Raw genomic sequence first — 26,904 nt, forward strand, 5'->3', positions numbered from 1 at the left:
AAGATTTGGGGATCCATATTGGATGAAAACTAAAGTGCACCAGCGAATATGCAAAATAATTATAGTTGGCCCTCTGTATCCAAGGATTCTCTATCTATGGATTCAACAGCCCTTTGAAGGCAACAGAAAGGTTGATGTGGCCCTTGATGAAAATGAGCTCAACATCCTTGATATAGAGGGAGAGATGCCCCTCAAGTATCAATGACAATATTAGAGCGCTCCCACTCCATTAGCTGTTTGAGACAATGGTCACAGCAACCTTGCAGACATCCAGTGTTACCATACGCTGTGAATATACGCTATGTTCGGGTTCTAGGATTTGATATGTTCTATGCTGTTTTATATTGTCTTATATTGTTTTTATTGTTTTATATTGTTTTAAAGTATGAATTGTGTTTTAATGTATGTTGATATCGAGCTTGTCCCCATGTGAGCTGCTCCGAGTCCCCTTGGGGAGATGGGAGCAGGATATAAAAATAAAGTTGTTGTTGTTGTTATTGAAACAACAAGGATGGAAAACAGTCTTCTGCCAGGGAGGGCATGGAAGGAACTATGACAAACAAATTGACCAAATGGGGCAAGATGAGTTTGAGAAGAGCAGGAAATATGAAAGTGAGCTCTAGAAAGACCAAGGGCAGCAGAAGAAAGTCAGTGGAGAGAACAGAGAAAACGAAGTAAATAGACATGGATGTTTCAGCACCAAAATGTCTAGTGGGACAGGTCTACCAAGAAAACGAACACCTCCTGAAACATCATATGCCGAATTTTATTAATTTCTCTTCCTTTTGAAGTGGCATCTGGCTTTACATTCGTCCTTTCCAGAACTGGAGTGAAACCCAATCAAATAAAAATGTAATACACAAGAAGCACTGGATTCTATCTGATCTTGGAAGCTAAGCAAGTTCAGCCTTAGTCAATACTTAGTTGGCAGAACACCAAGTAATATCAGGTGCTGTTGGCTATATTTAGAGGAAGAAACTGGCAAAATGACCTCTAAACATTCCTTACCTCTAAGAAAACTCTATGAAATGTATGCCCATCAGTTGATGGGCAACTGAAAGACATATATATATATACACACACAATCTCTTTGCTTGTGAGAGGTGATCATGGTAGAATAGTCCTTCCTCTGGTAAAAGGTCTAGCCCAACCCATCCATTGCAAGGAACAAAATATTATATTTTAAGTCTAACTTGCCTTCTGCATTTGTATATTTTTAAAAGCTTCAACCCTACTACGTTGTTGCCAAACATATTTTTGACAAATCATCCATGTTTTTGAAAGCTGTACAACAAGCCGGAACTGGTAATATTACATTTCTTTTCACTGCATCTGTTTTTAAAGATCTAAAACGTCCGGGAGTAACATTTAGACTAGCTCCAGCTATACAGTCTTCCTCTATAACTAAGGAATCTTTACCATTCCTGATGTTTTTCAACTCTTGAAAGCCCTGATTAGGTAAGAGGCTGTGGAGGTTCTAGTCCAGTGGTTCTCAACCTGTGGGTCCCCAGGTACTTTGGCTTACAACTCCCAGAAATCCCAGCCAGTTTACCAGCTGTTGGGATTTCTGGAAGTTGAAGGCCAAAACATCTTGGGACCCACAGGTTGAGAACCACTGTTCTAGTCCAAAACCTCTGGAGGACTAAAATATCTTCTGCCCACCGAATGGGGGAAAGGGCAGTCCTCCAGATGTTTTAGACTGCAGTTCTAAAGGCTTTTTCACCACTGACAAAATTGGCTAGGGATTGAATCACAAAAAAAACCCCTAAAAGGTACTGCGATAGTCAATGGAGGCACTGATTCAGATTCATTTGGTGGTGATTGGATTGTGGTCTCTGTGCATCCTTTTTATATCTTCTGAGGAAAGCCTTCTGATTTATTTATTACTTTGTTTACTTTGATGAAATACTCCTTTCATCTTCTAGAAGCAAATGAATACAATTTCCTACCATTGCTAGATATCATGGGATAATGCTATTTATATTATATTTCTCCATCATGGAGAAAAGGCAGATTAGAAATGAAGAAAAAACTTTGAATGTTGTCTCTTCCTTCAAATTGTACTAATTTCAGTCAGTTTCTTAGCTGGTCAAAGGCCAAATATGTTTTGAAACATTGCACACTAAATATATTTCTAGTGGAAATTTTGACTGCAATCTTCAAGATAGTTCAAAGTTTCAACCTAAAATATGTTGGCATAAATGTATCATAGAAAAATTAAAAACTCACATTATCAACCAGTAATTTTGATCCTCCCACCAATCAATAAAGCAAACACCTTAAGTACTTATATAAATAGAACATTTTTTCTGGTACTTAAAAGCCACCTATTGATTACTAATATGAAGAATTTCAATTATTAGGGAAGTTCTGCTTGTCAAATTCCTGTTTTCCATGCAACTATTAAAAGGTTTTAAAATACTGAGCCCAGCCTAACAACCTTAATCTGGCAGGGCACTTCTATGACCCTTTGCAGGCAGAGAATGAAGGGTGTGTGCATTTATAAATGAGGGAACAGCTACAGATCCTGACAAAGGGAAGGGTGGTTTGCCTCTGGGAGGAAGCAGGCGGGTAGAGACACGGAGAATTGTTAGAAGTCTTCCCTTTTCTAAGAAAAACTAGGATGGATCCGAATCTCAGGAGTACTGCATTAGTTGCTGAAACAGGGTTTTCTTAACTGCCATAAAGGCCATCAGCGCATTTCTCTATTTCCTGTTCCTGTTCAGAATAAAATTAGACATTTCCTCTGCATCTTTCCAAAGCAGTAGTCACAAATACCACTTCAGATTGTTGACAGACTGATTATATCTAATCTGAAGAACATTTCAAGATTTATGGATCGTGCTACATTGACCAACGTTATCAACTTCCAGATAGCAGTTCAATCACTTAATAAACAACTTAGGGGAGTTATTTTAAATATTAAATTTCTCCTGGCCAAGGATATCAGGTAGAAATAATTGCCTTAACCAACCATGGAGACTGCTTGATTCTTAGCCCTACTTGTAGATTAGGGGAATCCTCCAAATCCTGAATTCTGAACTGCTTTTGGAACGAGCAACAATATGCCAACTTCTGCCATTCATTCTCGGGCTGCCAGAGTTGAAAATGGAGATGGCTCTTGTACCTTCAGTTGGTGGCCTAAATTTTGTCTACTCAGACTTTTTCTCAATGCCACTGAAAAGAAAAAAATGTATACATTATGACTTTAATACCATCTCTTTTGTTGCGATATGTAAGAAATCAGTTAATGTGTGTGTCAACTGTAAAATAAGATGCATGGAGCTGATTGGCTGAGCCATGTCTGGAGAGCTGTTAAGCCTGGAAGTTTTTGATACTGGTGCAATTTTGTTCAGGCTTGAGTTAAACAGGTGCAGAGAGACAGTTGGAAGAGGAGCAGAGAGAGGCACACACAAAGTTCCAAGTGTGCTCTTGCTTCATGAGCTGCTGGAAGGAATTTACCCACATGGACGAAGGAAATACTATTTAAAATCTCTCATAAAAGGACATTATGTGAGTTGGTGCAGCTAAGCACATTGTACATATGTTGTTCTGGGTTTAAGAAGAATAAACCATTTGTTCTTTATTGCTCACCTGCGTGGCACATATCTTCTTTCTCTGGCAAAGCAGTGTGTTGGCTACACATTTTGATTTTTCATTACGTCACACCTTTTACCACCATTGCCTGATGAATTATAGCTTTTTGGCTGGTCTGATAAAGAATCAAGTTATGTGGTCTATAGACAGTAAGAGATGCAAAGATCTGGGCTTTCAGAAGTGTGGACTGTCTATTGGAATTCGATTTTTCTTAATTTACAGTAGAAAAACAATAATTTACAGTGCTAGGGAACTATTAATCTGGAAGTATCCAAAATCAGTGAAATGTCCATTACCTATTATGACTACAGTTTAAGTAATTTCAGTATATGGGGCAGAAATCCCAAACGTGGGATTTTTCATATATGAGGCATAGGGAAACATTAATCCAATCTTTAAAAGATTCAGATCTTGGACACTGCTTGAAAAAAAATGCTTTTTAAAAAACTGCAGATCCCAGAAATCTCCAGCTAGGAAAGGTACTGATCAAGATGACTAGAGATTTCTGAGACTTAGTCCAAAAAGGGCAATTTTCTTATGCTCTGCTTCATTTGTAGTTAGATTGCCTTGCAAAAAATTGGCTGGCTGGCTGGCTAAATAGATAGATAGATGTTAGACTCCAAAATCAGAGATTAGACCTATCTGCACGAATGCCTTCATTGTATCAGAAGAGCAGTTTCAGATCTGCTAAAAGAGAGCAGGAAGTTGCTCTATTGTTAAGGGAATCACTGGGTTGCTCTCAGGGTAGGCAGCTGGAGAAGTACCACATCCCTAAACCAGGGAACTCAACATCAGGGCAGTAAGGCCATTCCCCACCCATTCCTGGCAACAGCCATTCCTGGTCATGTCAGCTATTTTAACAGGTTTCTGTGAATCCATCCAGAGAATATCTCACCCTTAAAGGCCACCTGCAAACACTGTGAGAGGGCTTTCATATGAGTATCTAGGTTGGCTCGTTTTGAAAATAAATGAGCAGGTTTGTTTGTTCATTCATTCCCCTCCTTAAGCTGACTTTCCTGACCAGGCAGTTTTTCATCTCTATGAAGCAGCAGTTTGCCTTAAAGCGATTTAAGACTATAACATAAATAAAATCAGAGGAACAGGAAGACTAAAGAGTGGGGAGGTCCAGAAAACATTTAAAAGAAGGCCTGTTTAGGGACAATATTAGGCTATATCGCTAATGCTGAACTTGCTAATCCTTAGCCTGCCATCTGGCCTTGTATCATCAGCACAAGACTTTCTTTGGCTCCTGTATGACTGGTGGGTATCAGCATCAAGTCAAAACAAGACCGTCAAGAAGCCTCCATGAACATAGATGTTGGATGGTCTATCTCCTCCAAAATTCAGAGACTTCCAAAGCCACATGTGAGGCATTTTGAGAATATTTGTATTGTGATTTGCCTGGTCAGCAGCATTTTCTTTCTTGAAATTTCAAAACACCATGCAGGAGTGGATTCTTATGAGGTTGGAGAGATAAGAATTGGCAAGTGGGCCACAACTGTTTCTGGGTAAATGGGCTCAGCAGCTTGATAAACCCCACTTAACTGGATAATATGGTAAGCTAAGGGAACGAAAGTATTTGTCAGTGGCTGGGTCCCGTAGCTGCAACAGTTCGGGAGTCTATTTAGGAAGTAAGGGAGTCACCTGACTCAATTCTGAATGCAGACCTACTACGCTATGCTAAATCATATGGGACTGCAGACGTGGTCTCCAGAAGAAATATTCTGATTTGCATTAATATATTATTTGTATTAAAGTAAGTACTTATGTTTTAGAATATCCTCATAATTGGAATCACAGAAGCCAAACCATGGTGAGTCATCTTATACAGAATCAGACCATCTCTTCAGTGAAGTATGCTGTAAACTAGGGGTGTCAACTCATTTTATCATTTTCATCAATGGCCTTCCAAGGGTCATTGAATTAATATATGGAGAATCTGTGGGTACAGAAGGCCAACTATATATTGTTTACATAGAATTCAGTGCTCCTTAATTTTTATTCAGTTTGGGTTCCCACTCCCCAGATATTAATGAACAACAACTCCCATCACTTCTGATTATCTGTCATAAAAGACTGAGGATAATGGGAATTGAAGCCTAATAGCACTTGTGGCTCTCAGGCTGGGGAAAGATTAAAGTAAGACATCATATCCACAAGCCTTGTAGCTAAATTCAAACTTTACTGTCCTGATTAAGCAAAACCAACTACAACCTTCCAGATGTTACTGAATTACAACCTCTATCAGCTGCAGTCATGATGTCTAATGATGAGAAATACAGGAGTTGTAGTCTAGCATCTGGAGGACCACATAAAATGACATGATGGGCCAATAGGCCTGGAGTTTCAACCCGTAGACCTTGAGTTTGACACATGTGCTATGTACTGATGAGCCACAGCTCACAGTGACTGATGGATTCCATTCAAAATAATGAATAATCTCCTCCAGATTTTACCCTAATTTTACAGGAACTAGCCAAGGTGCTGAACTCTATTCAATAAATTAGTACAGTACATCACTGAAATAGTTTCTTTAAAGTTCAGATTAAAACCTGGAATGGTTTCACCATCCACTAACATGAGAACCACTAGATACTACTGGCTCTAGCTCTCACAGAGTCAGGCAGAGGTCATTTCTGTGTTGTACCCTTCCTTGAACTATGAGGAGAGACGGATAACAAATGGTTATTGTTATTTCCACCCTATCTGGAAATGTTAGCAATTGAAACTGGCACATTCTGAATGCAAAAAAAAAAAATACTGCCATTGAGCAGGAATACCTGTCATGCATTTCTAGTTTTTGCTCGAGCTGTCACTCAGATTGCAATTCAAGCATGCTGGCAGGTCTGATTGAATGTGTTAGGCTGCCAGTATTTACAGACATACACGAACTATTTGGCATCCTTTCCTGATTTTGCTCTGTCATAATGCCAGAGCCTTGTTTTTGAGCCTATAATGCCCCTAGGCGAGAGGGACTAATGCCAGTTAATGTATAACCGTCTTCTTTACCTTTCACCCTTTTTCCACATTCATTCTCTATTTTCTTGGGCACCTGCCACTCCCACAGTACACAGACCAGGAAGAAAGAGCCTTTGAATACGAGTGCGAAAGTCAGAGACGACACACAACCTGGCATAATTCCTCAGGTAAATGTTTTTCCTTTCCAGAAAGTGTTTGGGGAAAAGGGGGGCAAAAGCACTGAGGAACATCAAAACAGCCTTGCCTCATGGCAGAGGGCTTTGTAAAGTTGGCTGTTGATAATTCAACTGATTCTGGAGGATCCAAGCTTGCATTTATAGAGTCTGGTAACCTTTAAGGTGGCTTTGGGTGTGGTTTGAAATCCGGAAAACAGTTTACTTTCTTTTTTTAAAAACACAAGGTAATCTGTAAAGTACTTCATTTTGTGTATGCACTAAAATGAGCAAATGTCATTCTCTGTGTATCAACAAAGCTTGCTGAATCTAAGCAAAGAGCTGTAGATGGGCATAAGAAACTGCATAGAGGGCAAGTTGGATCTCTTTGAAAATTCAGTGCTCTCACTAAACAAGTGTTACCACTGTCTCCTGAAAATCCAACTTGCTGCAATCTGCCCACCTATTATAGGCCAAATAAAGCATAACTTTCCTCCTGGTTTAGATGGAACTGCTTGTGTTTAGAGTCTCTGGCTGTCTTACTTTCATCCCCCATAAACTGAAGGTGGCATATGAACTGGAACAATAAAAGAGATTAAGTGGTTCTGTTATTTTATAAGACAGAATGAAGTTAACTGCTGAGATAGAACAAGATGTCTGGAATAAGTTGACATATGTGTTTTAAATCCTATGGCTCAATGAGTCAACAGTGTTATGCAACCCTGTAGCAGGTTCAACAGAAGACAAACAAGCCACATGGGATTGCAGAGGGTATTTGTGCCTGCCTGCCATGCCTAAGCCCAGAGAGATCTTAGGGTGAAGGCTTTCTGGTATCAAACAGTCCTAATAGACCCTATCCTCTAAGTCTAGTTAGTTTAGGGCCAAGTATATGAATGTACTCTGTGTATGGTGACCACCTCAGGCAGCACAAGCTGGTGGGCAAGGAGCAGCAAAAAGGTGCAGTGTTGGAGGACAGAATAGTATGTGCCAGGCAGCTGGCCCTGAATCTCCTAAGCAAGGCTGCTCCTTTCAAGTGCAGTGTTCCATACCAATGTTAAGGTAAGATTTAGTGGCCACTAATCCATTTAGCTTTTGCATTTGAAATAATAATGGAATAATGGACGCTATTCTGTCCTTCTGTCCTTCACCTCAAGTAACAACATATTCTGTCCCAGCTGTTACTGGGTTGCCTTTTCATATTCTGGTACTTCCCTAGATTTTGCTGGTGAAACAAACCACCAGCATTGCTGTTTGTTTCCTGACTCCTCACCTTTTATGTCATTTTGCTTTGCTGGTGTCTCTGGGAACTCACGGTGCTGCCTGGGAAGTGTTTATAATGGGCATGGGAAAACTTTTTTTATTAATTTATTTACAGCATTTATATTCCACCCTTCTCACCCCGAAGGGGACTCAGGGCGGATCACATTACACATATAGGCAAACATTCAATGGCTTTTAACATAGAACAAAGACAAACATAGGCTCCGAGCGGGCCTCAAACTCATGACCTCCTGGTCAGAGTGATTCATTGCAGTGATTCATTGCAGCTGCTCTCCAGCCTGCACCACAGCCCGAGCTGTTTCTTGGGGCCGCATTGCAGGCCGGCCAGGAGGGCTGGGCCAGGAGGGAAGGGGTCCAGGCACACTCTGGGCAGGGAGGGGCATGGCCTGGGAGAGGGCGGGGCCAGGAGGGGGCAGGGTAGGGCCACGGTCATCCTCAGGTTGTCCTCCCAGCATAGGGACTGGGCTGCTTACTCCATCCTTATGCCGGGAGGAAGGAGGGACATGCAGTGACTACCCCGATCCTCCTCCTGATCCTCCTCCCCTGATTCTTGGGCTATCTTCCTAGCATTATGACAGGAGGAGAGCGAGACAGGTAGCGAGAGTGCTCGGGAGGGCTCTCAGTTACCACATGCCTTCCTTGAGTGTCCTCTTGGCATAAAGATGGGGCTGCTTGCACCCTCCTTATGCCGGGAGGATGGCGAGACACACGGTGGTTGAGAGTGCTCCAGAGGGCTCTCTGTTGCTATGTGCCTTCCTCCCCCATCTTTTTGGCATAAGGACATGGCAGGCTGCCGTGTCCTTCTGCAAAAGGACAGGGGAAATGAGGAGGGCCTGAGGTAAGCACCCAGGGGGCTGCATCTGGCCCCTGGGCCTTAGTTTTCCCATGCCTGGTTTATATCTATATTTGCTTTCATCTGTGTGCAGCTTTGCACAGGGCTGTTCTGGGACTTTATGAGAACTGCAGGTTGGGACCGAAGAATACCAGTATCGTGCACCTGTCTGATTAATAATTTCTCCTTGTCCTCATCTACACTGACCGTTCCAAGCAGTTCAAAGCTAGATTCAAACTGTGGTGGTTAGACAACAACCCCACACAAAAGAAAGTCCTTAATGCTTATTAGTGCTCTATGGTACCATTCAGGCCTCAAACCGATTCCAGGATTTCCTGTGTAATTATCTGCACAGCAAAACGACTATCTTCAATACCAGTTTGAAGCTGCATTAATGGTCACTGTAGATGGGACCCTTGCCTAATTTCCCTCCAGTGATGGTTTCTTATCTTTCTTACCCATATTTTACTATGGTAGTATTTTTAAGACCCTCACAACCTGAAGTCTAACACTGTACAGTATGGCCCATTTTTACATGTTGATACACAAAATTGTGGATAACAGTGAACCCTATTGAAATGATGGACTTTTGACCCAGAAATAACATAGAGTTGTGATGGAAGACCTAGAAAATGCTTAGACAGCACATATGACTATTTTGTATTTTGTCAAATTGGATAAATTACAGTATGACCTCTGTGCCCACAGGTCCAGTATCTGGATACTGGTTCTGTGGACACAAAGGTCATACTGTAACTTCGTTGGCTTGGACATAACGTGGCACTGCCTAATTATTGTCAGAAGCCATGCTACTCCAAGAACTATCCAGACTCTTCTTTGTCTCTCCCTTTCTTTCTCCACACTCTCTCTTTCTGTATTTTTTTTTTTTTTGCATTAGAAAGGAGGCTGCCTTTATAGCCCTGAAAGGAAAGTCACCTAGGTGTATGCAGGCTATGGGTGGTGAAAGTAACCTTACTAAACATTTCCCTCCCTGTGTATGTTACCTCCATGGAGCAGGTTGCTAGGATTCCTATTCAACCGTGTCAAAAACATCTACTGGGTTCATATAATACTAATCCTGTAATAATTTAATTGATTTTCAAATTGTTCCTGGACCAAAGCCAAGGTGCTGACATTGTCTTAAGCCCCAGGACAACTGCAGAGAGACATCTCTGTAAAAGCTGGTTCTTCCCCTTCAGTGGGGAACGTTTTGTCTTGATGTCCCAACAGTAAAGGATTAAGTGATAAAACCAAATAGGATTTTCTCCAGTTTGGTGGTTTAACTCTGGAAAGCCCCCCCTCAAGAGATACTGTAGTGCCAACTTTATAAGCATCTTGCTGTCAGCCATTTAGGAATGGGCAGGGACTAACTGGATGTATGTTGTATATTTTGATACATCCACACTACATAACAATAGCACTTTGGTACCAATTTAACTGCCATAGCTTCTTCACAAGGATTCCTGGGAGTTGCAGTTTGGTGAGTTACTAATAATCCTTGGGTATAGAATTTAGTCTGTTTTCCTCATCAGAGAGCTCTGGCAGAGAAATCTTAAGCACTAAAGTAGTCTACAAATTCCAGAATATCATGCCACAGAGCCAGGCCAGTGTGGAATCAAAACACTATGAAGAAGGCATGTGGATGAGTCCCCTAATCGATACTGATTATTTGTTGTTTAATATTGTTTACTTTAATTGAAAATGGTGGTTACCCACCCTATGATTTATTTTGAAAGCTAAAAAATAGAATCAAGCAAATGCATGGCTTTTTTGTACTTCCCTCCTCTTTTGCAGCAAAATGAAAGATGCCTGGTCCCTCTGGGTCTCAACCACACTCTGTGCCTGGATCCTGGTATCAGGACATCCCTGCAGCATTGATGAACAGGTGAGTGAAGTATCATCTAGTAGTCTGCATGGAAGGGACTTCGGTCCTGGCAGATTCTGACCAAGTATAGTAACATATTTACTCATGTTGACTTCAGGTATAAGTCAAGGACAGGTTTGAGGTGGTGGTAGTGGTGGGGAATTATGGATGTTGACATGATCCATGGATAGATTTAGGGTCATTTTGTGGGAAGGGAAAGCACCAATGCCAATCAGGAGGGCAATCCCCACTATTTTTCCACCCAGGCATTCAAAAAGGCCAGAAGTAGAACTAAGGCAGAGGGAGTAGAGAGGGTCAGTACTTCATGATGATGATGATGATGATGATGATGATGATAAACTTTACTTATATTCCGCTCTATCTCCCCGAGGGGACTCAGAACGGATTACAGGTACATATATATGGCAAACATTCAATGCCATTATACAATTGGCAGAGACTGACAATACATAAACAGAGGCAGGTTTCCCTCTTTCATTTCTGGCATCTGGAGTCAGTGCTAGCCTCAGCCATGGGGAGGTGCTGTTGTTACATTCTTCCATGCTGAGGAGCCTGTCATCGCCAGCATGTTTTTTCAGGGGCAGCTTTTACCTCCCTGCTAGAGCGGTACCTATTTATCTACTCACATTGCTGTTTTCGAACTGCTAGGTAAGCAGAAGCTAGGCTGATGGAGGGAGCTCACCCTGCCTGTGGCTTGAACTGTCAACCTTCCCGTCGGCAAAATCTTTTGTAGCTGGTAGTTGACCCTCTGTGCTAGCCACGGCCCATGTATATTCTTGTATATTCTCCAGGGACAGATTAAGTTCTCACCTTTCACCATTCTACTCAAATAAAGGATAGGTCCCTATTTTATTGAGCATTAAGATGTAGTGCTTACTGTTTTCCTTTATGCCTTTCCAATGTGTCCAACACCCTTAAAATCTTTGTTGGAAATCTTTCCATGATGCACCAGTGGAGTGTTCTGCCTCAGGTTCATCATTTCCTCCATCCCATCTGCCAAGGCAGGGGGTCCTCAAACTTTTTAAGCAGAGTGTCGGTTCATGGTTCGTCAGGCTATTAAGAAGCCAGGCTATAGTTTGGAAAAACAAAAACAAAAACATGTATTCCTATGCACACTGCACATATCTTATTTGTAGTGCAAAAAAACCCCGCCAAAACAACATGAAAGAATAATACTATATTTAAAATGAAGAACAATTTCATCCAACATAAACTTACTAGTATTTCAGTGGGAAGTGTGGGCCTGCTTTTGGTTGATGAGACAGTCAAGTTAATGAGGATTGTTGTTATTGTTGCCTTTAAGTTGTTTCAGACTTAGGGTGACCCTCAGTCTAAAGTTTAGGGTGAGGGGCAGGTAAATGAAAGAGATATGCATCTGGCCCGCGGGCCTTTGTTTAGGGACCCCAGGCCTTAGGTGTTGCTACTCACAAATGTTTTTTTCTAACATGCAAAAGCATCCATAGACTTGTTTTGTTTGCCTTCAAACCCAATTTTGGGGTTGATTTGCATTGCAAAATGCACCATGCCGTCACACATTACCATTTGGTGAGGGAGAACTAAAGTTCTCAAAGCAAACAAAAAATGGATGCATTGAAAAATGCTGAAATTTCATTTGTTTTCTAGGGATGGGCTGCCTGCAGTGGAAAGAGCCTTCTCCATGTTCCCAAATCCCTTCCCAAGCACATCACCAATCTGGATTTGTCTTTCAATTCTTTAACGGTACCTCGGCATGGAACCTTTCTGAGAAGTTTTCCATCTCTGCGCTCTCTAAACCTCACCAGCAATGCCATTCCTACACTCTATCCATCCCTCTTTTTTAACCTTGCTACTCTCTACCTGTTGGATTTAAGCAACTGCAGCATTTCCCATGTGCACCCAAAGAGCTTCTTTGGTTTAAAAACCCTTCACACGCTCCTCCTGAAAAACAATAAACTCCAATCTCTGGATATCTCCATCTTCCCTGGTTCTGGAGCCCTTGTCTATCTGGATATGCAAAACAACAAGCTGTCTTATACAAATGAACTTGCTGTATTATTTGTACAAAAAATCCATCATGTCAACCTTCAGGGGAATCCTTGGATGGACAATTCCTCCACCATTCCTTTCCAAGAAGTGCAAAGACAAGGTGAGACACAACATAGAAAATGGGCTTACCATGTAGAATAAGAAATGGGTTTGCAGAAACATGGATGTTCTCTTTACTTGATGTAAAAAACCAGGCTTGGAACAATTAGTATGTGAACATAAATAGGTTTTATTGGTTTCTTTAGTAGAGAAGCACAGAAATGTGGTGTTCATCTGAACAAGAAGAAAAAACATGCTGAGGATATGCATTCTTTTACTATAAAATACAATTTCTCAAGCCCTGCAATGAAGTGTTTTGTTACATTTTGATAGTTATAATTGATACATAGTATTCTACTCCTAGCCAACAATGTGTTGTCACCTATAACTTGATTTTTTTTTTAATGTTGGTATCCTTTGGAAACAAACTCCACAAATGCAGATAGGAATCCTTTAGCTCTTTTTTTTCTTTTTTTTTTGGGGGGGGGGGGGGGCTTTTCAAGCTGCACAGTTAAAAGTGATATGATTTAATTTTAATTGCTGTGGCTGCATCCTATAGAATTGTGGGGTTTGTGGTTTAGTGTGAGGATAGGAAAAAGTCTGCTTTGTTATATAGTGATTATTAATAGCTATATTTATATCACACCTTTTCTGTATTGCGCTGAAGGCTCTCTCCCTTCCTACTTTATTGTCACAACAATCCTGTAAACCTGAAAGGTCCCCCAAGGGGTTTCAGGGCTCCATAATGACTTGAACTTGGAACTCTCAAATCCCAGCCCAATAGGTTTACCTGTAAAGAAAAGCGATAATATTGTTTGTGTGTTCCATAGTGTTTTGTGTGTGTGCCCTAGTGCACCCTGGTGTCTTATAAGTACAGTTCTTGTCTGATGACTGAAATGGGCAAGCATGCATATACTCTGTTCTTGTTTTAACAAAAACAAATAGTTCCCTCCAAAGAGAGAGAAAGACACACAAATAGACAAAATAGAGAATAGAACTGAATTGACACTGGTGGGAAACTTGTATTGTTATTGTAAATGTCATTCAGTAAGTGTTCACAAAGTTTGGATGAGTCACTTTTTTTGGATCATGATTTAGTGGCCATGCTGGTTTTGAAGATGTGATGCAAAAAGTACCTTTATCAGCAATGTTCATGACTATTTTTTCCACAATGTAGCAATTTTGCTTATAAGGAATGAAGATGTGCTTGCTTAAAACATGTTATTTCCTACAACAAATGTACCAAGCAGAGCAATGTTATTTAAATAGCAATGCTAATGCATGAAACTATGTGGGTTTAGACAGTTTCAAATTGGGAGGTCAGTAAACATTCACACTGCAACATTCACACTGGCCTCCAACTGACAAGAGTTCTTCCCTCACCCTGGACTTCCCACACACACACACACACACACACACACACATATATATATATATATATATATATATATATATATATATATATATATATACACACACACACACCTTCCTTGCTTAGTTTCTCCATACCTCACAACCTCTGAGGATGCCTGCCATAGATGTGGGCGAAATGTCAGGAGAGAATACTTCTAGAACATGGCCATACAGCCCGGAAAACATACAACAACCATGTGATCCCGGCCATGAAAGCCTTCGACAACACAACAATTATATACATTTGTATTACTTGGTTGAAACTTTTAAGAGTTGGATGAGCTTGTACACCAGACATGGGCAAACTTCACCCCTCCGGGTGTTTTGGACATCAATTCCCAGAAATCTGAGCCAGCTTACTGTGTGCTAGGAATTGTGGGAATTGAAGTCCAAAATACCTGGGGGGCCGAAGTTTGCCCATACCTGTTCTACACTAATGGACTGGAACTAAGATGGCACTAAAGTGGTTCAGCATGCATATAACTGATAATGGACATTGATTTTCTGTTTTCTAGATAAACAAACCTTCTATGAGTTACACCCAGAACACAAGACTCAAAAGATTAGGATACTGGATGATCAGGAACTGAGCCACAGAGCAAAAATTCGGGTTCCTCGTGCTCAAAGCTCATCAGTCAGTTCAACACCTGAGAATGACAGTAAGTTAACCAAGATAAAAGTTCTTCCATCCTATATGTGAACTATAGAACCTCAATCCTCTCACCTGGCATTGCCATTCCTCCACTGAGTCCTAGTAAAGTTGCTGCTGAGAGCTTTCTAGCAGAATTTTCTATGAGGAGTAATCAGAGAAACTATGCCTTTTGAATGGCTAATTCCTGTTTTATTAATTGCCAACCCAGACTAGGAAGATTTGGTAGTGTAGATAGAGGTTCCTTATTGCAATAAGACAATGCAGGTGGCACTAAATCTTGGTAGTAAGAAATGCCTCTTAATGGGATCTGTTTTATGTGCTTCCTGTTTATTAGCACATCTGATCTTTGGAGTGATGAATGAATACAGGAAAGACTTCCTGGTGCCACTGCTGTTGCCGGGAGCAGACTTTTACAGATGAAATAATTAACATATTTATAGCACCATCACTATGCAGGCCCTGGTTAGTACTTGATGGGAGATTGCCAACAAATATCAAGTGCTGTAGGCTATATATTTCAGAAGAAGGAATTGGCAAAGCTACCGTACATAAACAAACCCTATTTGCATTGCCATAAACTGACAGACAACTTGAAGGCACCCACACACAGTTATAGTATCATCACAGCTATTACAAGCTTTCTTCCTACAGTACCATGCTGAAACCAAAGCAAGACAGAAGCTGCATAATTCATGTAAATAATATTGGGGTCAGGAGGCCCATGAAGTTTGAACTGATGACCATGTGGTACTTATTCCTGTTTCCATTCAGGGCTGGAATTGCCATTAAATATACTGTGGTGCTTGTCTCACTCAGCAGATGTGGAGAGGCAGACCCAAATGACTACACATGAGTCTCCCTAGCCCAGGCATGGACAAACTCTGGCCCTCCAGATGTTTTGGACTTCAACTCCCACAATTCCTAACTGCTGGAAGGCTGTTGGGAATTGTAGAAGTTGAAGTCCAAAACATCTTGAGGACCAGAGTTTGCCCATGCCTGCCCTAGCCATTCCTCTTTCTTGGAAGACAAGTATATATTCCTGTCTTACATCCCTTTGACCAGTGGTTCTCAACCTGTGGGTCCCCAAGCGTTTTGGCCAACAACTCCCAGAAATCCCAGTCAGTTTACCAGTCATTAGGATTTCTGGGTGTTGAAGGCCAAAACATCTGAAGACCCCAGGTTGAGAACCACTGCCTTAGATTATCCTTCTATTCTTAAGGTTACTGGTGATGTTGTCCCATTGCCTTTGCTGGTTCAAGATTCATTTCCCCATACAGTCTGCCTTTGTATATGGGATGGGAGGGACATGATTTTGTCCTTTGCCTCAGGCATCAAAAGCCCTAGTCTCGTTCACAATGGATGTTGTAGTAAATGATTACAGGTTGTGCGTGTGCGTGTGTGTGTGTGTGTACACACATGCATTTTCTTTTTCCCCAGAGGTACTCTTTACACCTTGATACTGGAAACCTGCCCATTTTGAACAAACAAAGGTGATTGCACAGTTGAGTCTATTAACTTGAAAACTGGGCAAGGAAACCGGTGAGGAGACTGGGCAAGGCAGTTAATAACCTTCTGAGGAGACTCCGGTGGCCTAGGGGATAAAAGCCTTGTGACTTGAAGATTGGGTTGCTGACCTGAAGGCTGCCAGGTTCAAATCCCACCCTGGGAGAGCGCGGATGAGCTCCCTCTATCAGCTCCAGCTCCATGCGGGGACATGAGAGAAGCCTCCCACAAGGATGGTAAAACATCAAAACATCCGGGCGTCCACTAGGCAATGTCCTTGCAGACGGCCAATTCTCTCACTCCAGAAGCAACTCCGGTTGCTCCTGACATGAAAAAAAAAGTTAATAACCTGTATGAGTAAATAATGAACTCAGTGCTGGGCTTGCATTCCTTGTTGTGGATCAGTGCTCTGTTCCCAAACCCCTTTTCCCCATCACGTTCTACAACAATTGTCTTTCTGACCACTATTTTTCCCAATAAAAAACATCTGTGCAGTGGCCTTATAATACTCAAGTGATCTATTAACGAAAAGAACAAGGGAAAAATAAGCACACTGTAAAACGTTTAAAATGTCCTAATCCATGAGCAAACCATATAGAGTTTTATCCTGTTTTGCTCTAGAGTTACTTTAGCTGGGTTGGAACTAGAGATTATGCTTAGTAAACCTCCCAATCAGCTGGTTTTTCACCACTGTTGTTTTATGTCAATATTAGATAACCTTGTAAAAACTGACAGATCAGGTAGGGTAGACTAAGTAGTCCCTGCTATAACACAAAATTCTGCAAATGAAGGGGTGCTGTGCTTAATGTTGATATTATTAATTTCAAATGTTCAGTTGTTTACTCTCTGAGATCAGTCAGAGATGGCGTACAACACAGTTATATAAGGCACATTTACATGGAATAAAAATCCTACTAAATTCAATTAGATTATTCCTCAGTCGTATCTTGTGTATGGTTATAGTGTTAAGTTCTTTCTCCTGGGACAGCTCAGGCACAAAAACATTTCTAGAAGAATCCACCAGTCTTTCTTTTCTTTCTTTTGTAGCATCTACTAGCACACCTCCCCTTGAGAAGACTGGGAGGAGCTGGCCATACTTTGCTGGTTTTATTCTTTTGGCAGCTGGGATATCCATCTTGATTGCACTGGTTGCCAAATGCATTTTGCTCCGAAGGAACCGGGCAAGTTACCAGCACCAGCGGCTTCCAGATTCCCGATCTGTTGGAAGCAGCCATGCTGAGGAAGCTGACATGGGGGTGGCTTACGGCAGGAATCCGCCTGGTGCAGGCTGTCCTGCTGACGATGACGACGGTTTCATTGAGGACAACTACATTGAGCCCAACAGAGACATGCGGGAAGAAGAGGAGGAGGAGGAAGATGTGGAAGTGGAGGAGGAGGAACTGGAACCACATTTCAAAATTTGAGAACCTATTTGGAATCAAGGCCCATTTTTTTATATTTTCCAGAATGTGTTCTGAATACCATTCCACTTCATTTTATACATGCTTCCCCCTAGTGATCTCATTGCAGCATCTCCTTTCCATTTTTTGACTTGACAGTCTTTGGCCTCCCACCCCTGATCACAAGAGTCATTTGATCAGCCAATGGCTTTCCAAGCTGCTTCTCAGAAGGAATGTGCCCTTTCAGTTCCTTTCATTTGTGTACTTTGAGCTTGTCCATATGATCACTCCCATATTAGGTCAGCTAACAGACCAATGTAATTTTAATAGTGAACTCAGATCACTAAGCAAAGTGCAGTTTTTATGTGTAAAAAGTTGTTGTCCTAAAACTATTTGAACAGGTAGACATGCAAGATAATTTACTAGTAGGAGCTAGTTTACTAGTAGTCTTGAAGCACAAGAGAGAGGGTGGGGATGATGATAAGACATAGACAGAATGACTTTGCATGGTTTGATGTAGAACCCTTTGAAAACTTGCAGTTCTCAAAAAAACTGCTCTCAAAATCCTTTAATTTTCAGGCTGGAAGATTATGGAAACAAAAATATTAACCTTCCATGTTAAATATTAACATGCAGTTCGATGCAAAGTCTGTACTCATGTGAACAAATCTCCATGCTCTCCTTTATCCTTTCCAGTTTCTACAGGGTTCAGTGTCAATGTTCTTCTTGCTGTTGTTCAAGTATCTCTAGACTGAAAGAAGTAATGCAGTGAAGATTGTGAGAAAGGATGCAGCAAGATGTTGGAAATGCATTGTGTCCATCTCATCTAGGGAGGGGTTGCTCTAAGAATATAAGGGTGTTATGAGAATGGTCTCTCGCTGTACCCATGTCTAGTCTGTAGTCCAAGCTTGTGAGTGCTGTCACATATAGAAGGCCAATATGCAGCACAGAAGGCAAAAAAAAATATTACAGTAGAGTCTCAACTTATCCAATGTTCTGGATTATCCAACACATTTTTGTAGTCAATGTTTTCAATGCATTGCGATATTTTGGTGCTAAATTCATAAATACTGTAATTACTACATAGCATTACTATGTTTTGAACTACTTTTTCTGTCAAATTTGTTGTATAACATGATGTTTTGGTGCTTAATTTGTAAAATCATAACCTATTTTGATGTTTAATAGGCATTTTCTTAATATCTCCTTATTATCCAACGTATTTGCTTATCCAACATTCTGCCGGCCCATTTATGTTGGATAAGTGAGACTCTACTGTAATTGTAGTTTTCAAAACAGTAGAGACTCAATAATGCATTTGGTGCAGGGAACCCAACATATAGCCTTCTACTAATTGACACCAGAGTCACTCATAATAACCACAAATTTCACAGATCACCACTTGAAGAAACACCATTACAGGTAAGCAACTTGTTCTTCCCCTGATTAATATGGAGGCATGTTTGGCTGCCATGGAATCTGACCATACAAAAGAGTGTATGCCTAAGGCTAGTTTCTGACTTTTGCATCAAGAAGAGAGGATCCCTAACTCTGAACTCATTGTGCATTTTTGGCTGCAAAATGTACATAGGAGTTCTGTTTATTGATTGCATAATGTCTTTAATGTGTGAATATTTATGCCTCAAAGCAATTTTTCTATCTGTGCTTGGCAGAATTTAAATCACGTTTACTTATTTCTTCATAACAGATAATCTACAGAGGTTTTGTAAATAGAACTATAGTAACCCTTCTTCGTATTCGTTTTTTAAATGTCTTCTGATGTAATTGTGTTTGACTGTCCATTGGCTATTTCCATGGTTCAATCAAGTTCTTGGCTCTAAGAATAGAATCCTGCTGTACATATGATGCATCACATTATGGGACCTTTTAGATGGTTGGTGTAGGTGTGTGTGGTGTCTGTGTCTCCCGTAAGCTGTGCTTCTGTTGTGACGATATTTAAACCACAATTTTATATCTGAGAAAAATGTTAAGAAGTCTATCCATTTTTCCACTCCATTTCTAGAGTGACAGCCATGCTTCACTTTTGTATAGTGCATTCATACATATTTATTGGCAAGGACGTACCCCTGTGTTATTGGGGGGCAGAACCTATCCCCCAATAAATCTATTTAACATTATCTCTTCCTGGGTGAAAGGTGGGGTATAAATCCAACAAGGTTTCTGGTAATCTGAACCTGAAGAACGTATCAGAAAAGCAAAAATAAAATATAGTCATGTCAACTTAGAATCATAGAATCATAGAATAGTAGAGTTGGAAGAGACCGCATGGGCCATCCAGTCCAACCCCCTGCTAAGAAGCAGGAAATCGCATTCAAAGAACCCCCGACAGATGGCCATCCAGCCTCTGCTTAAAAGCCTCCAAAGAAGGAGCCTCCACCACAGCCCAGGGGAGAGAGTTCCACTGCCAAACAGCCCTCACAGTGAGGAAGTTCTTCCTGATGTTCAGGTGGAATCTCCTTTCCTGTAGTTTGAAGCCATTGTTCCACGTCCTAGTCTGCAGGGCAGCAGAAAACAAGCTTGCTCCCTCCTCCCTATGACTTCCCCTCACATATTTGTACATGGCTATCATGTCTCCTCTCAGCCTTCTCTTCTGCAGGCTAAATATGCCCAGTTCTTTAAGCTGCTCTTCATAGGGCTTGTTCTCCAGACCCTTAATAATTTTAGTCGCCCTCCTTTGGACACATTCCAGCTTGCTAACATCTCCCTTTAACTGCGGTGCCCAAAATTGGACACAGTATTCCAGGTGTGGTCTGACCAAGGCAAAACTTCATATTTGGTAGGTTAAATAAAGCAATGGGGCTTTTTGTGGGGCATAAACAAGCCTTTTGCTTTGCCTCAAAGCATTTTTCTTTCCCAATTTGAATCGGCAATTTGTGGGAAAGACTAGGAAAAGAAAATAATTGCCCCAAATTAGGTGTTTACACTTGCAAATTCCAAGTCTTACCTCAATGCAAAGCAATTAAGAGCACTCCATTTACTGTTCAGCTTTTTGATGTGGCAATGCAAGTCTAATATTTTCAAAGTGGGCTGGGTGGGACTTGAGATCAAGAAATGGCAATTTACATTACTCAGGGTGCAATTAGCATTACTGAACTGCAGTATGAGGTACATGCCATTTCAATTTTAAGAAGCTACCTCTAGGCTGATAATACAAAAAATAACTGAATAAATGAATTGGAGTAGCCTCCACACTAATCAGTCTGTCATAGTTTGGTTGTTCTATGAATAAACACACTCCTATGTTTTAAAACCATTGTGGTACTAATGTTGTCTTTCATTTAAAACTGAAAAATTAAAAAAAAATGTTGATATTGGTAGCAAAGTTGTGCTGTTTTATCTGTAACTAAATGCAAAAACAAGTTACAACCACTGCTTTACCACTTAACTAGAACATATTTTATTCTGATAATAAATCTGTTTAAGGCTGCAAACAAGGGGAAAGGGTCTAGGAGAATTGGGAAATGAGACTCTTGCTCAACACAAGACTTCTGACCCCTTTCTCCCCAGTCCAACATCCTGCTTATGGAGAAATGAAGGTATTCTTGGGAGAAAGAACAGGGGGAATACTTTCTGCATCATAGCACTCCATGTTTACTCATGTTTTCTCGCTTTCCATCAGTCCTACTGTTTGATAATTTCCCCCTTCTTTGTTCTGAGAACGATCACCCCTCACTTCCCTATACCATAAGTAGGAACTTGGGGTAGAAGGAGATGGATAGAAACCAGGGCGGGAAAAACTTGTTGAGCATCCATACTATTGCATCAATAGTTGTTATTAGTTCAGTTGCTTCCGATTCTTCATGATCTCATGGACCAGCCCATGCCAGAGCTCCCTATCGGCCACTGTCACCCCCAGCTCCTTCAAGGTCAAGCCAGTCACTTCAAGGATACCAACCATCCATCCATCCATCTTGCCCTTGGGTCAGCCCCTCTTCCTGTTTCCTTCCATTTCCTCCAGCATCATTCTCTTCTCCAGCTTTTCTGTCTTCTAATTATGTAGCCAAAGTACTTAATCTTTGCCTCTAATATCCTTCCCTCCAGTGTGCAGTTGGGCATTATTTCCTGGAGTATGGAATGGTTGGATCTTCTTGCGGTCCAAGGCACCCTCCAAAGTTTCCTCCAACAACAACACAGCTCAAATGCGTCTATCTTTCTTCACTCAGCCTTCCTTATGGGCCAGCTCTCGCATCCATAGGTTACTACGGGGAATACCATTGCTTTAACATCAATAGTAGGACTTCTATTTCTGTCTGTCAGGATTGCTGTTACAAAGAGAAGCTGAATTATGTTGCTAGTGACCTGCAAATATCACCACAATTACACTCCTAGTGTAATGCCTCATGGGCCTTGTAGTCCTGCTCCCAGTGTCACCGTGGCTGACGAAGATGAAAACATGGGGTTTTTGCCGGCTCAGCAAGAGCCGGAATCTTTCCAGATGCCTGATGTTGATGTTTTTGCCTAGGAACCCATCAAAACAGACCTTGAGCAGCTCTCACCCCCTTTTGCTAGGAGACAGTCCTATGCTGCGGGCAGGGGAGTGAAGGAGCAGGTTCGCAGGAGTTTGAGAATTGCAGCTAAACAAGACACTGATTAGCCATGTTCCCCTGGGAAAATCTAGGGAGTCTCACATCTGGAGAGAGCTGTGTTTCGTTTCCTGTTCTCTAGGGAAAGAGAACGCTGGACACCTGCTTTGCAGGAAAACGAGACCCAGTTAAATGTGCCTGGCACGGTAGGTTCCGTGCGGAGTCAACAGAGCAGCTCCAGGAGTGATTTCGTGTTTCCAGCCTAGTGTGGACTTCGCAAAGTCCGCAAACCCAGTCTCCTTGCTTTGCCTAACCAAGTATTCAAGAATCGCCTTGCCTTGTTCCTAGCCACGGACCTTGTTCATAGAATCAAGTCTTGTTTCCAGCCTTGTTGTGGAATTACCTTGGACCTTGAAAGACTCTGGACATTTCCCCACACTATTGCTTGGCAATAGTGTGTGTTTCGGTTTGTTGGATTCTACTTTGAACTCTAATATCATTTATTGGACAAAACATTTCTGGACTATATTTGACCTCATCTGATAGGTCTGCTTCTGGACTATATTTTCTACTTGTTTTTATTATTCTTATATATTTCTTTAATAAAGATATTAGATAGTTATTGGCCTCTGTGTTCGGTTCTTAGTGCTCCGTTGCCTTGGGCGTGACACCTAATCTCTTTCCATTTCTTGGGCCCATCTACACTATCCTTATATCCCAGGATCTGATCCCAGGTTATCTGCTTTGATTTAGACTATATGAGTCTTCACTGCCAAATAATCTGGGATAAGCAGATAATCTGGGATCAGACCCTAAGTGCTTTTCCTCTGCTTGCCTCACATATGGAAAGTTCTACTTCGAATAGGAAATGAAGGCTGTCTTTTCTGCCATTGACTCAGACCCTAAAATAACAATCACACACATAACTAAATGCTAGACTCACACTTCCAGACAGGGCTTCCTGCCTATTTTTTCACACCATTCAAGGGTAAAAGTCTTACATAAGGATGAAAAAGAATACAATATTGCCACTCGTTTAAAAATTAAAGAACAAAAACAAGTGATTGTGTTTTCTCAAAAACAGATCTTCTGTATATAAAGGAAGGTTTCTTAGATGCTTAATTTTCAAAATACGCTGCATAATAATACGTATCTCAGTGATGATCTCCCTCTTATAGGTTCAGTAGAGGTAAAATGTTTGCAGTGATTTCCAATAAACTGCAATACAATATGTTGTCATTATATTTATACCACAGGTAGGATGGAAATAATGTAGCTTTTGCCTGCCCGATGGCATAGTGTTTGAAAAGCTTGCTTACTGAAATCAACCTTCTAATATCTTATTCTTTATTAGTAAAATAGTTTCACAAATACAATGATCACCAAGTCATTTTGAGCCATCTAGTTTTATCCAAAACTTGCTAGTTTATTTTCCTATATTGTACTTTGTTTTCAATCCGTAACAAACGAAGCTGGATGATTGCGATGGAATGCAAAGGTTTTTAGGGCAGAACCACATAAAACAATTGCAAATAGTGACATGGCTACTGCATTAGAATAAAACCATTTTCTGGAATTGCATCTAGGTAAGAGATTTTTTAAAAATACTCTTTGAGTTGTATAAAGTATTGAAAACAATACATGTGAAGCATTGTTGTGCTGGCAAAATGATTACTGTATTCTTTGCATGCATTTGTGGCTTCAAGTTGCCTGTTGTAATGGGTTAGCCTACCCTGTAGGGATGGCGTGTAGGGGCAGCCATTTTCTTTTATATAATCCTTGATTCCAAAGGCATGGCTGAAGCCAGAGGGGAGGGGAGATCCGGTAGCCAATTCAGGGAGGGCAATCTGATTGGTGGATGAAAATGTAGTGTTTGCTCAGTAACAGAATGTGGGCGGAGCCAAAGTGACAGTTACAGCTGGGAGCCAGAGAGGCAGTTGGAGAGTGAAGGTTTTGAAAAGGGAGAGTTCTAAAGAGAGTGGGAGTTAGGAGGTTGGAGAAAGGAGAGTGGAAATAATTTTGGGAACTGTAATTTGAGTTGAGAGCATAGTTTTGACAACTAGGTTGAGACAGAGAGAACTAGGTAGTGTTTCTCTAGACAGAGAAAGAAATTTAAGAAATCTGGAGTCCTGTTTGTTGAATTATTTAACATAGCGAAGTTACCTCAGCATTCAAAGTTTTGGAATGGTTCTAAGCCAAGAGCCTGATTGATTGTGAAACCCCTACGCTTAAGTACCTGTCTGTAACCACTACGCATTCCTGATCAAACCAATAAATGTAATATCTTGTTTTCCTCAAAAATACTGCCTCAAGTGTATCTTTCCTCAGTGCCATAAAAAAACCCTAATAAATCCAGAAGAGTACATCTGAGATACAAGACAGAACATCTATATATACATACATACATACAGGCACACACACACACACACACATATCATTACAAATATATGATTGGTGGCACACCAAAAAGAGTCCCCGCTATAAATTGGTGGCAGTGTATACCTGGTAAGGAAGGCAACAGGTTCGAATTACCTTTCCCCATACTGGAGAAGGGCGACCCTCCCCGTCATACCTGTCAACTTATGGCAACTCAATGAATTTCATAGTATTTTCTTAAGAGATACTATTGACTTTACCAATCCCTTCCTTTTTAATATAGCCTGCAGCATCTGGTATTTGTTGGCAGTCACCCATCCAAGAACTAAATATGGCTGAACCTGCTTAGCTTCCACAGTCAGACAGGATCTGGAGCTTTAAGGCATTATTACCCTTTTAATTCATGTAATGGCAGTGCAAAGTTGGTTGCATACTGCAAGTCGCTTTTGGTGGACCACAGACCACTTACTACAATGCAGTCTGAGCCCTGCCACATGTACAGTGGAGGACCTTCTTATAGCAACATGAGAAGTGGCTAGCTTCTGGTCAAAGGAAATTTAGTACAATGCGAAGTTTTAAACTTTGTGATTTTTTATACATAACTGTATTTTCAATTTGTTTCTGACACGATAAATAAAATAGCACAAAGTTTTGAGCTTAAGCTGCAGTTGTGACTACACTCTATGCCAAGCATGGGCAAACTTGGGCCCTCCAGGTGTTTTGGATGACAACTCCTATAATTCCTAACCGCCTACTGAAGGGACTAAGTTTGCCCATACCTGCTCTATGCTAACTAATGTGTAAGTAGAAAATATCTTTAAGGCATCAGAGATGCCACTGACAGAAGAGACAGAGAGTTTCATCTATGCTGACAATCGTGCCATTACTGTTCAAGTAGGGAGCTTTGAAAAGCTTTAGGTGCTTTTACTGGGATAACCTGCTGATTCCTAATCCATCTAAAACACAGACGTGTGCTTTTTATCTTAAGAACAGACATGCATCTTAAGGAATCCCACTGAAGCATTGCAGTGGGAGTTACTGTGGACTGTGCTCTGATTTATAAGAAGCACTGCCTGAATATCAAGCAAAAAGTGGGTGCTAGGAATAATATCATACGGAAACTGACTGACACAACCTGGAGAACACAACCAGACACAGTGAAGACACCTGCCCTTGCGCTTTGCTACTCTACTGCCAAATATGCATGCCGAGTGTGGAAGAGCCACATTAAAATAGTAGACCTGGCTCTTAATGAGACATGCCACATTATCACAGGATGTTTACACCCTACACCACTGGAGAAATTATACTGTTTAGCTGGTATTGCACCACCTGAAATCTGTTGGGAAGTGGCAGCCAGTAATGAAAGGTCCAAGGCATTGATATCTCTAGCCCATTCTGTGTTCAGATATCCGCCAGCATGCCAACACCTTTTAATTTTTTTTATTTTTATTTATATATTTTATTCTTTTTGATACATCACAACAATTAACTATTTTTGCCATACATAACTTATTTCAGTATACATTGTTCCAAAGGTAACTATTTCTTAAATGACATGCCAACACCTTAAACCAAGAAAGGCCTATAGAAATACTTGCAGAATAGAATCATTGAATCACAGTTAGAAGAGACCTTGTGGGCCATCTAGTCCAACCCCCTGCCAAGCAGCAGGAAAATCGTATTCAAAGCACCCCCGACAGATGGCCATTCAGCCATTCAGTCTCCAAAGGAGCCTCTACCACACTTTGGGGCAGAGAGTTCCACTGCTGAACAGCTCTCTCACAGAGTTAGGAAATGATGAAGTTTGACACTTTAACTTCCAGGGCTCAGTGCTATGGAATCATAGGGGTTGCAGTCCTGCAAGAACTTTAGGGTTCCCTGCCAAAGAGTGCTGGTGCTTTGACAAATTATAGCTAATAATGATCTTACAACATTGAGCAAGGGCAGTTCAAGTCGTGTCAAACTGCACTCATTTTACAGCAGTGGTTCTCAACCTGTGGGTCCCCCGGTGTTTTGGCTCACAATTCCCAGAAATCCCAGCCAGTTTACCAGTTGTTAGGATTCCTGGGAGTTGAAGGCCAAAACAGCTGGGGTCCCACAGGTTAGAAACCACATCCCAAGGCGCGGGGCTCCCCTGCGTTCCCTGAATTCTGTTTGCAAAAAGGCAGCCGGACGGTGCCAGCCAAGTAGAAGCCTCTCTTCTTCCTCCTCAGCTGACTGAGG

At 41.2% G+C, this 26,904-nt stretch overlaps 1 protein-coding gene across 1 annotated transcript; it reads left to right on the forward strand.

Annotated features, from left to right (window-relative positions):
• The first annotated feature begins 6,523 nt into the window (after window positions 1-6,523).
• Window positions 6,524-21,032, forward strand: c4h1orf210 (chromosome 4 C1orf210 homolog). The gene is made up of 5 exons (XM_008109466.3): window positions 6,524-6,743; window positions 10,636-10,726; window positions 12,350-12,851; window positions 14,719-14,862; window positions 17,406-21,032. The coding sequence occupies exons 2-5, from the start codon at window positions 10,640-10,642 to the stop codon at window positions 17,780-17,782; spliced, it is 1,110 nt and encodes a 369-aa protein (XP_008107673.1). The 5' UTR covers window positions 6,524-6,743; window positions 10,636-10,639; the 3' UTR covers window positions 17,783-21,032.
• Window positions 21,033-26,904: the final 5,872 nt, after the last annotated feature.

The sequence above is a fragment of the Anolis carolinensis genome, chromosome 4 (assembly GCF_035594765.1).
Source record: "Anolis carolinensis isolate JA03-04 chromosome 4, rAnoCar3.1.pri, whole genome shotgun sequence".
Classification (NCBI taxonomy): Eukaryota; Metazoa; Chordata; class Lepidosauria; order Squamata; family Dactyloidae; genus Anolis; species Anolis carolinensis.

Excerpts from the sequence above, each read along its gene's own strand:
- c4h1orf210 (XM_008109466.3), top strand. The coding sequence starts at position 10,640 with ATGAAAGATGCCTGGTCCCTCTGGGTCTCAACCACACTCTGTGCCTGG. Across the intron at positions 10,727-12,349 it reads CCTGCAGCATTGATGAACAG|GGATGGGCTGCCTGCAGTGG; the intron begins GTGAGTGAAGTA and ends TTTGTTTTCTAG. Across the intron at positions 14,863-17,405 it reads TTCAACACCTGAGAATGACA|CATCTACTAGCACACCTCCC; the intron begins GTAAGTTAACCA and ends TTTCTTTTGTAG.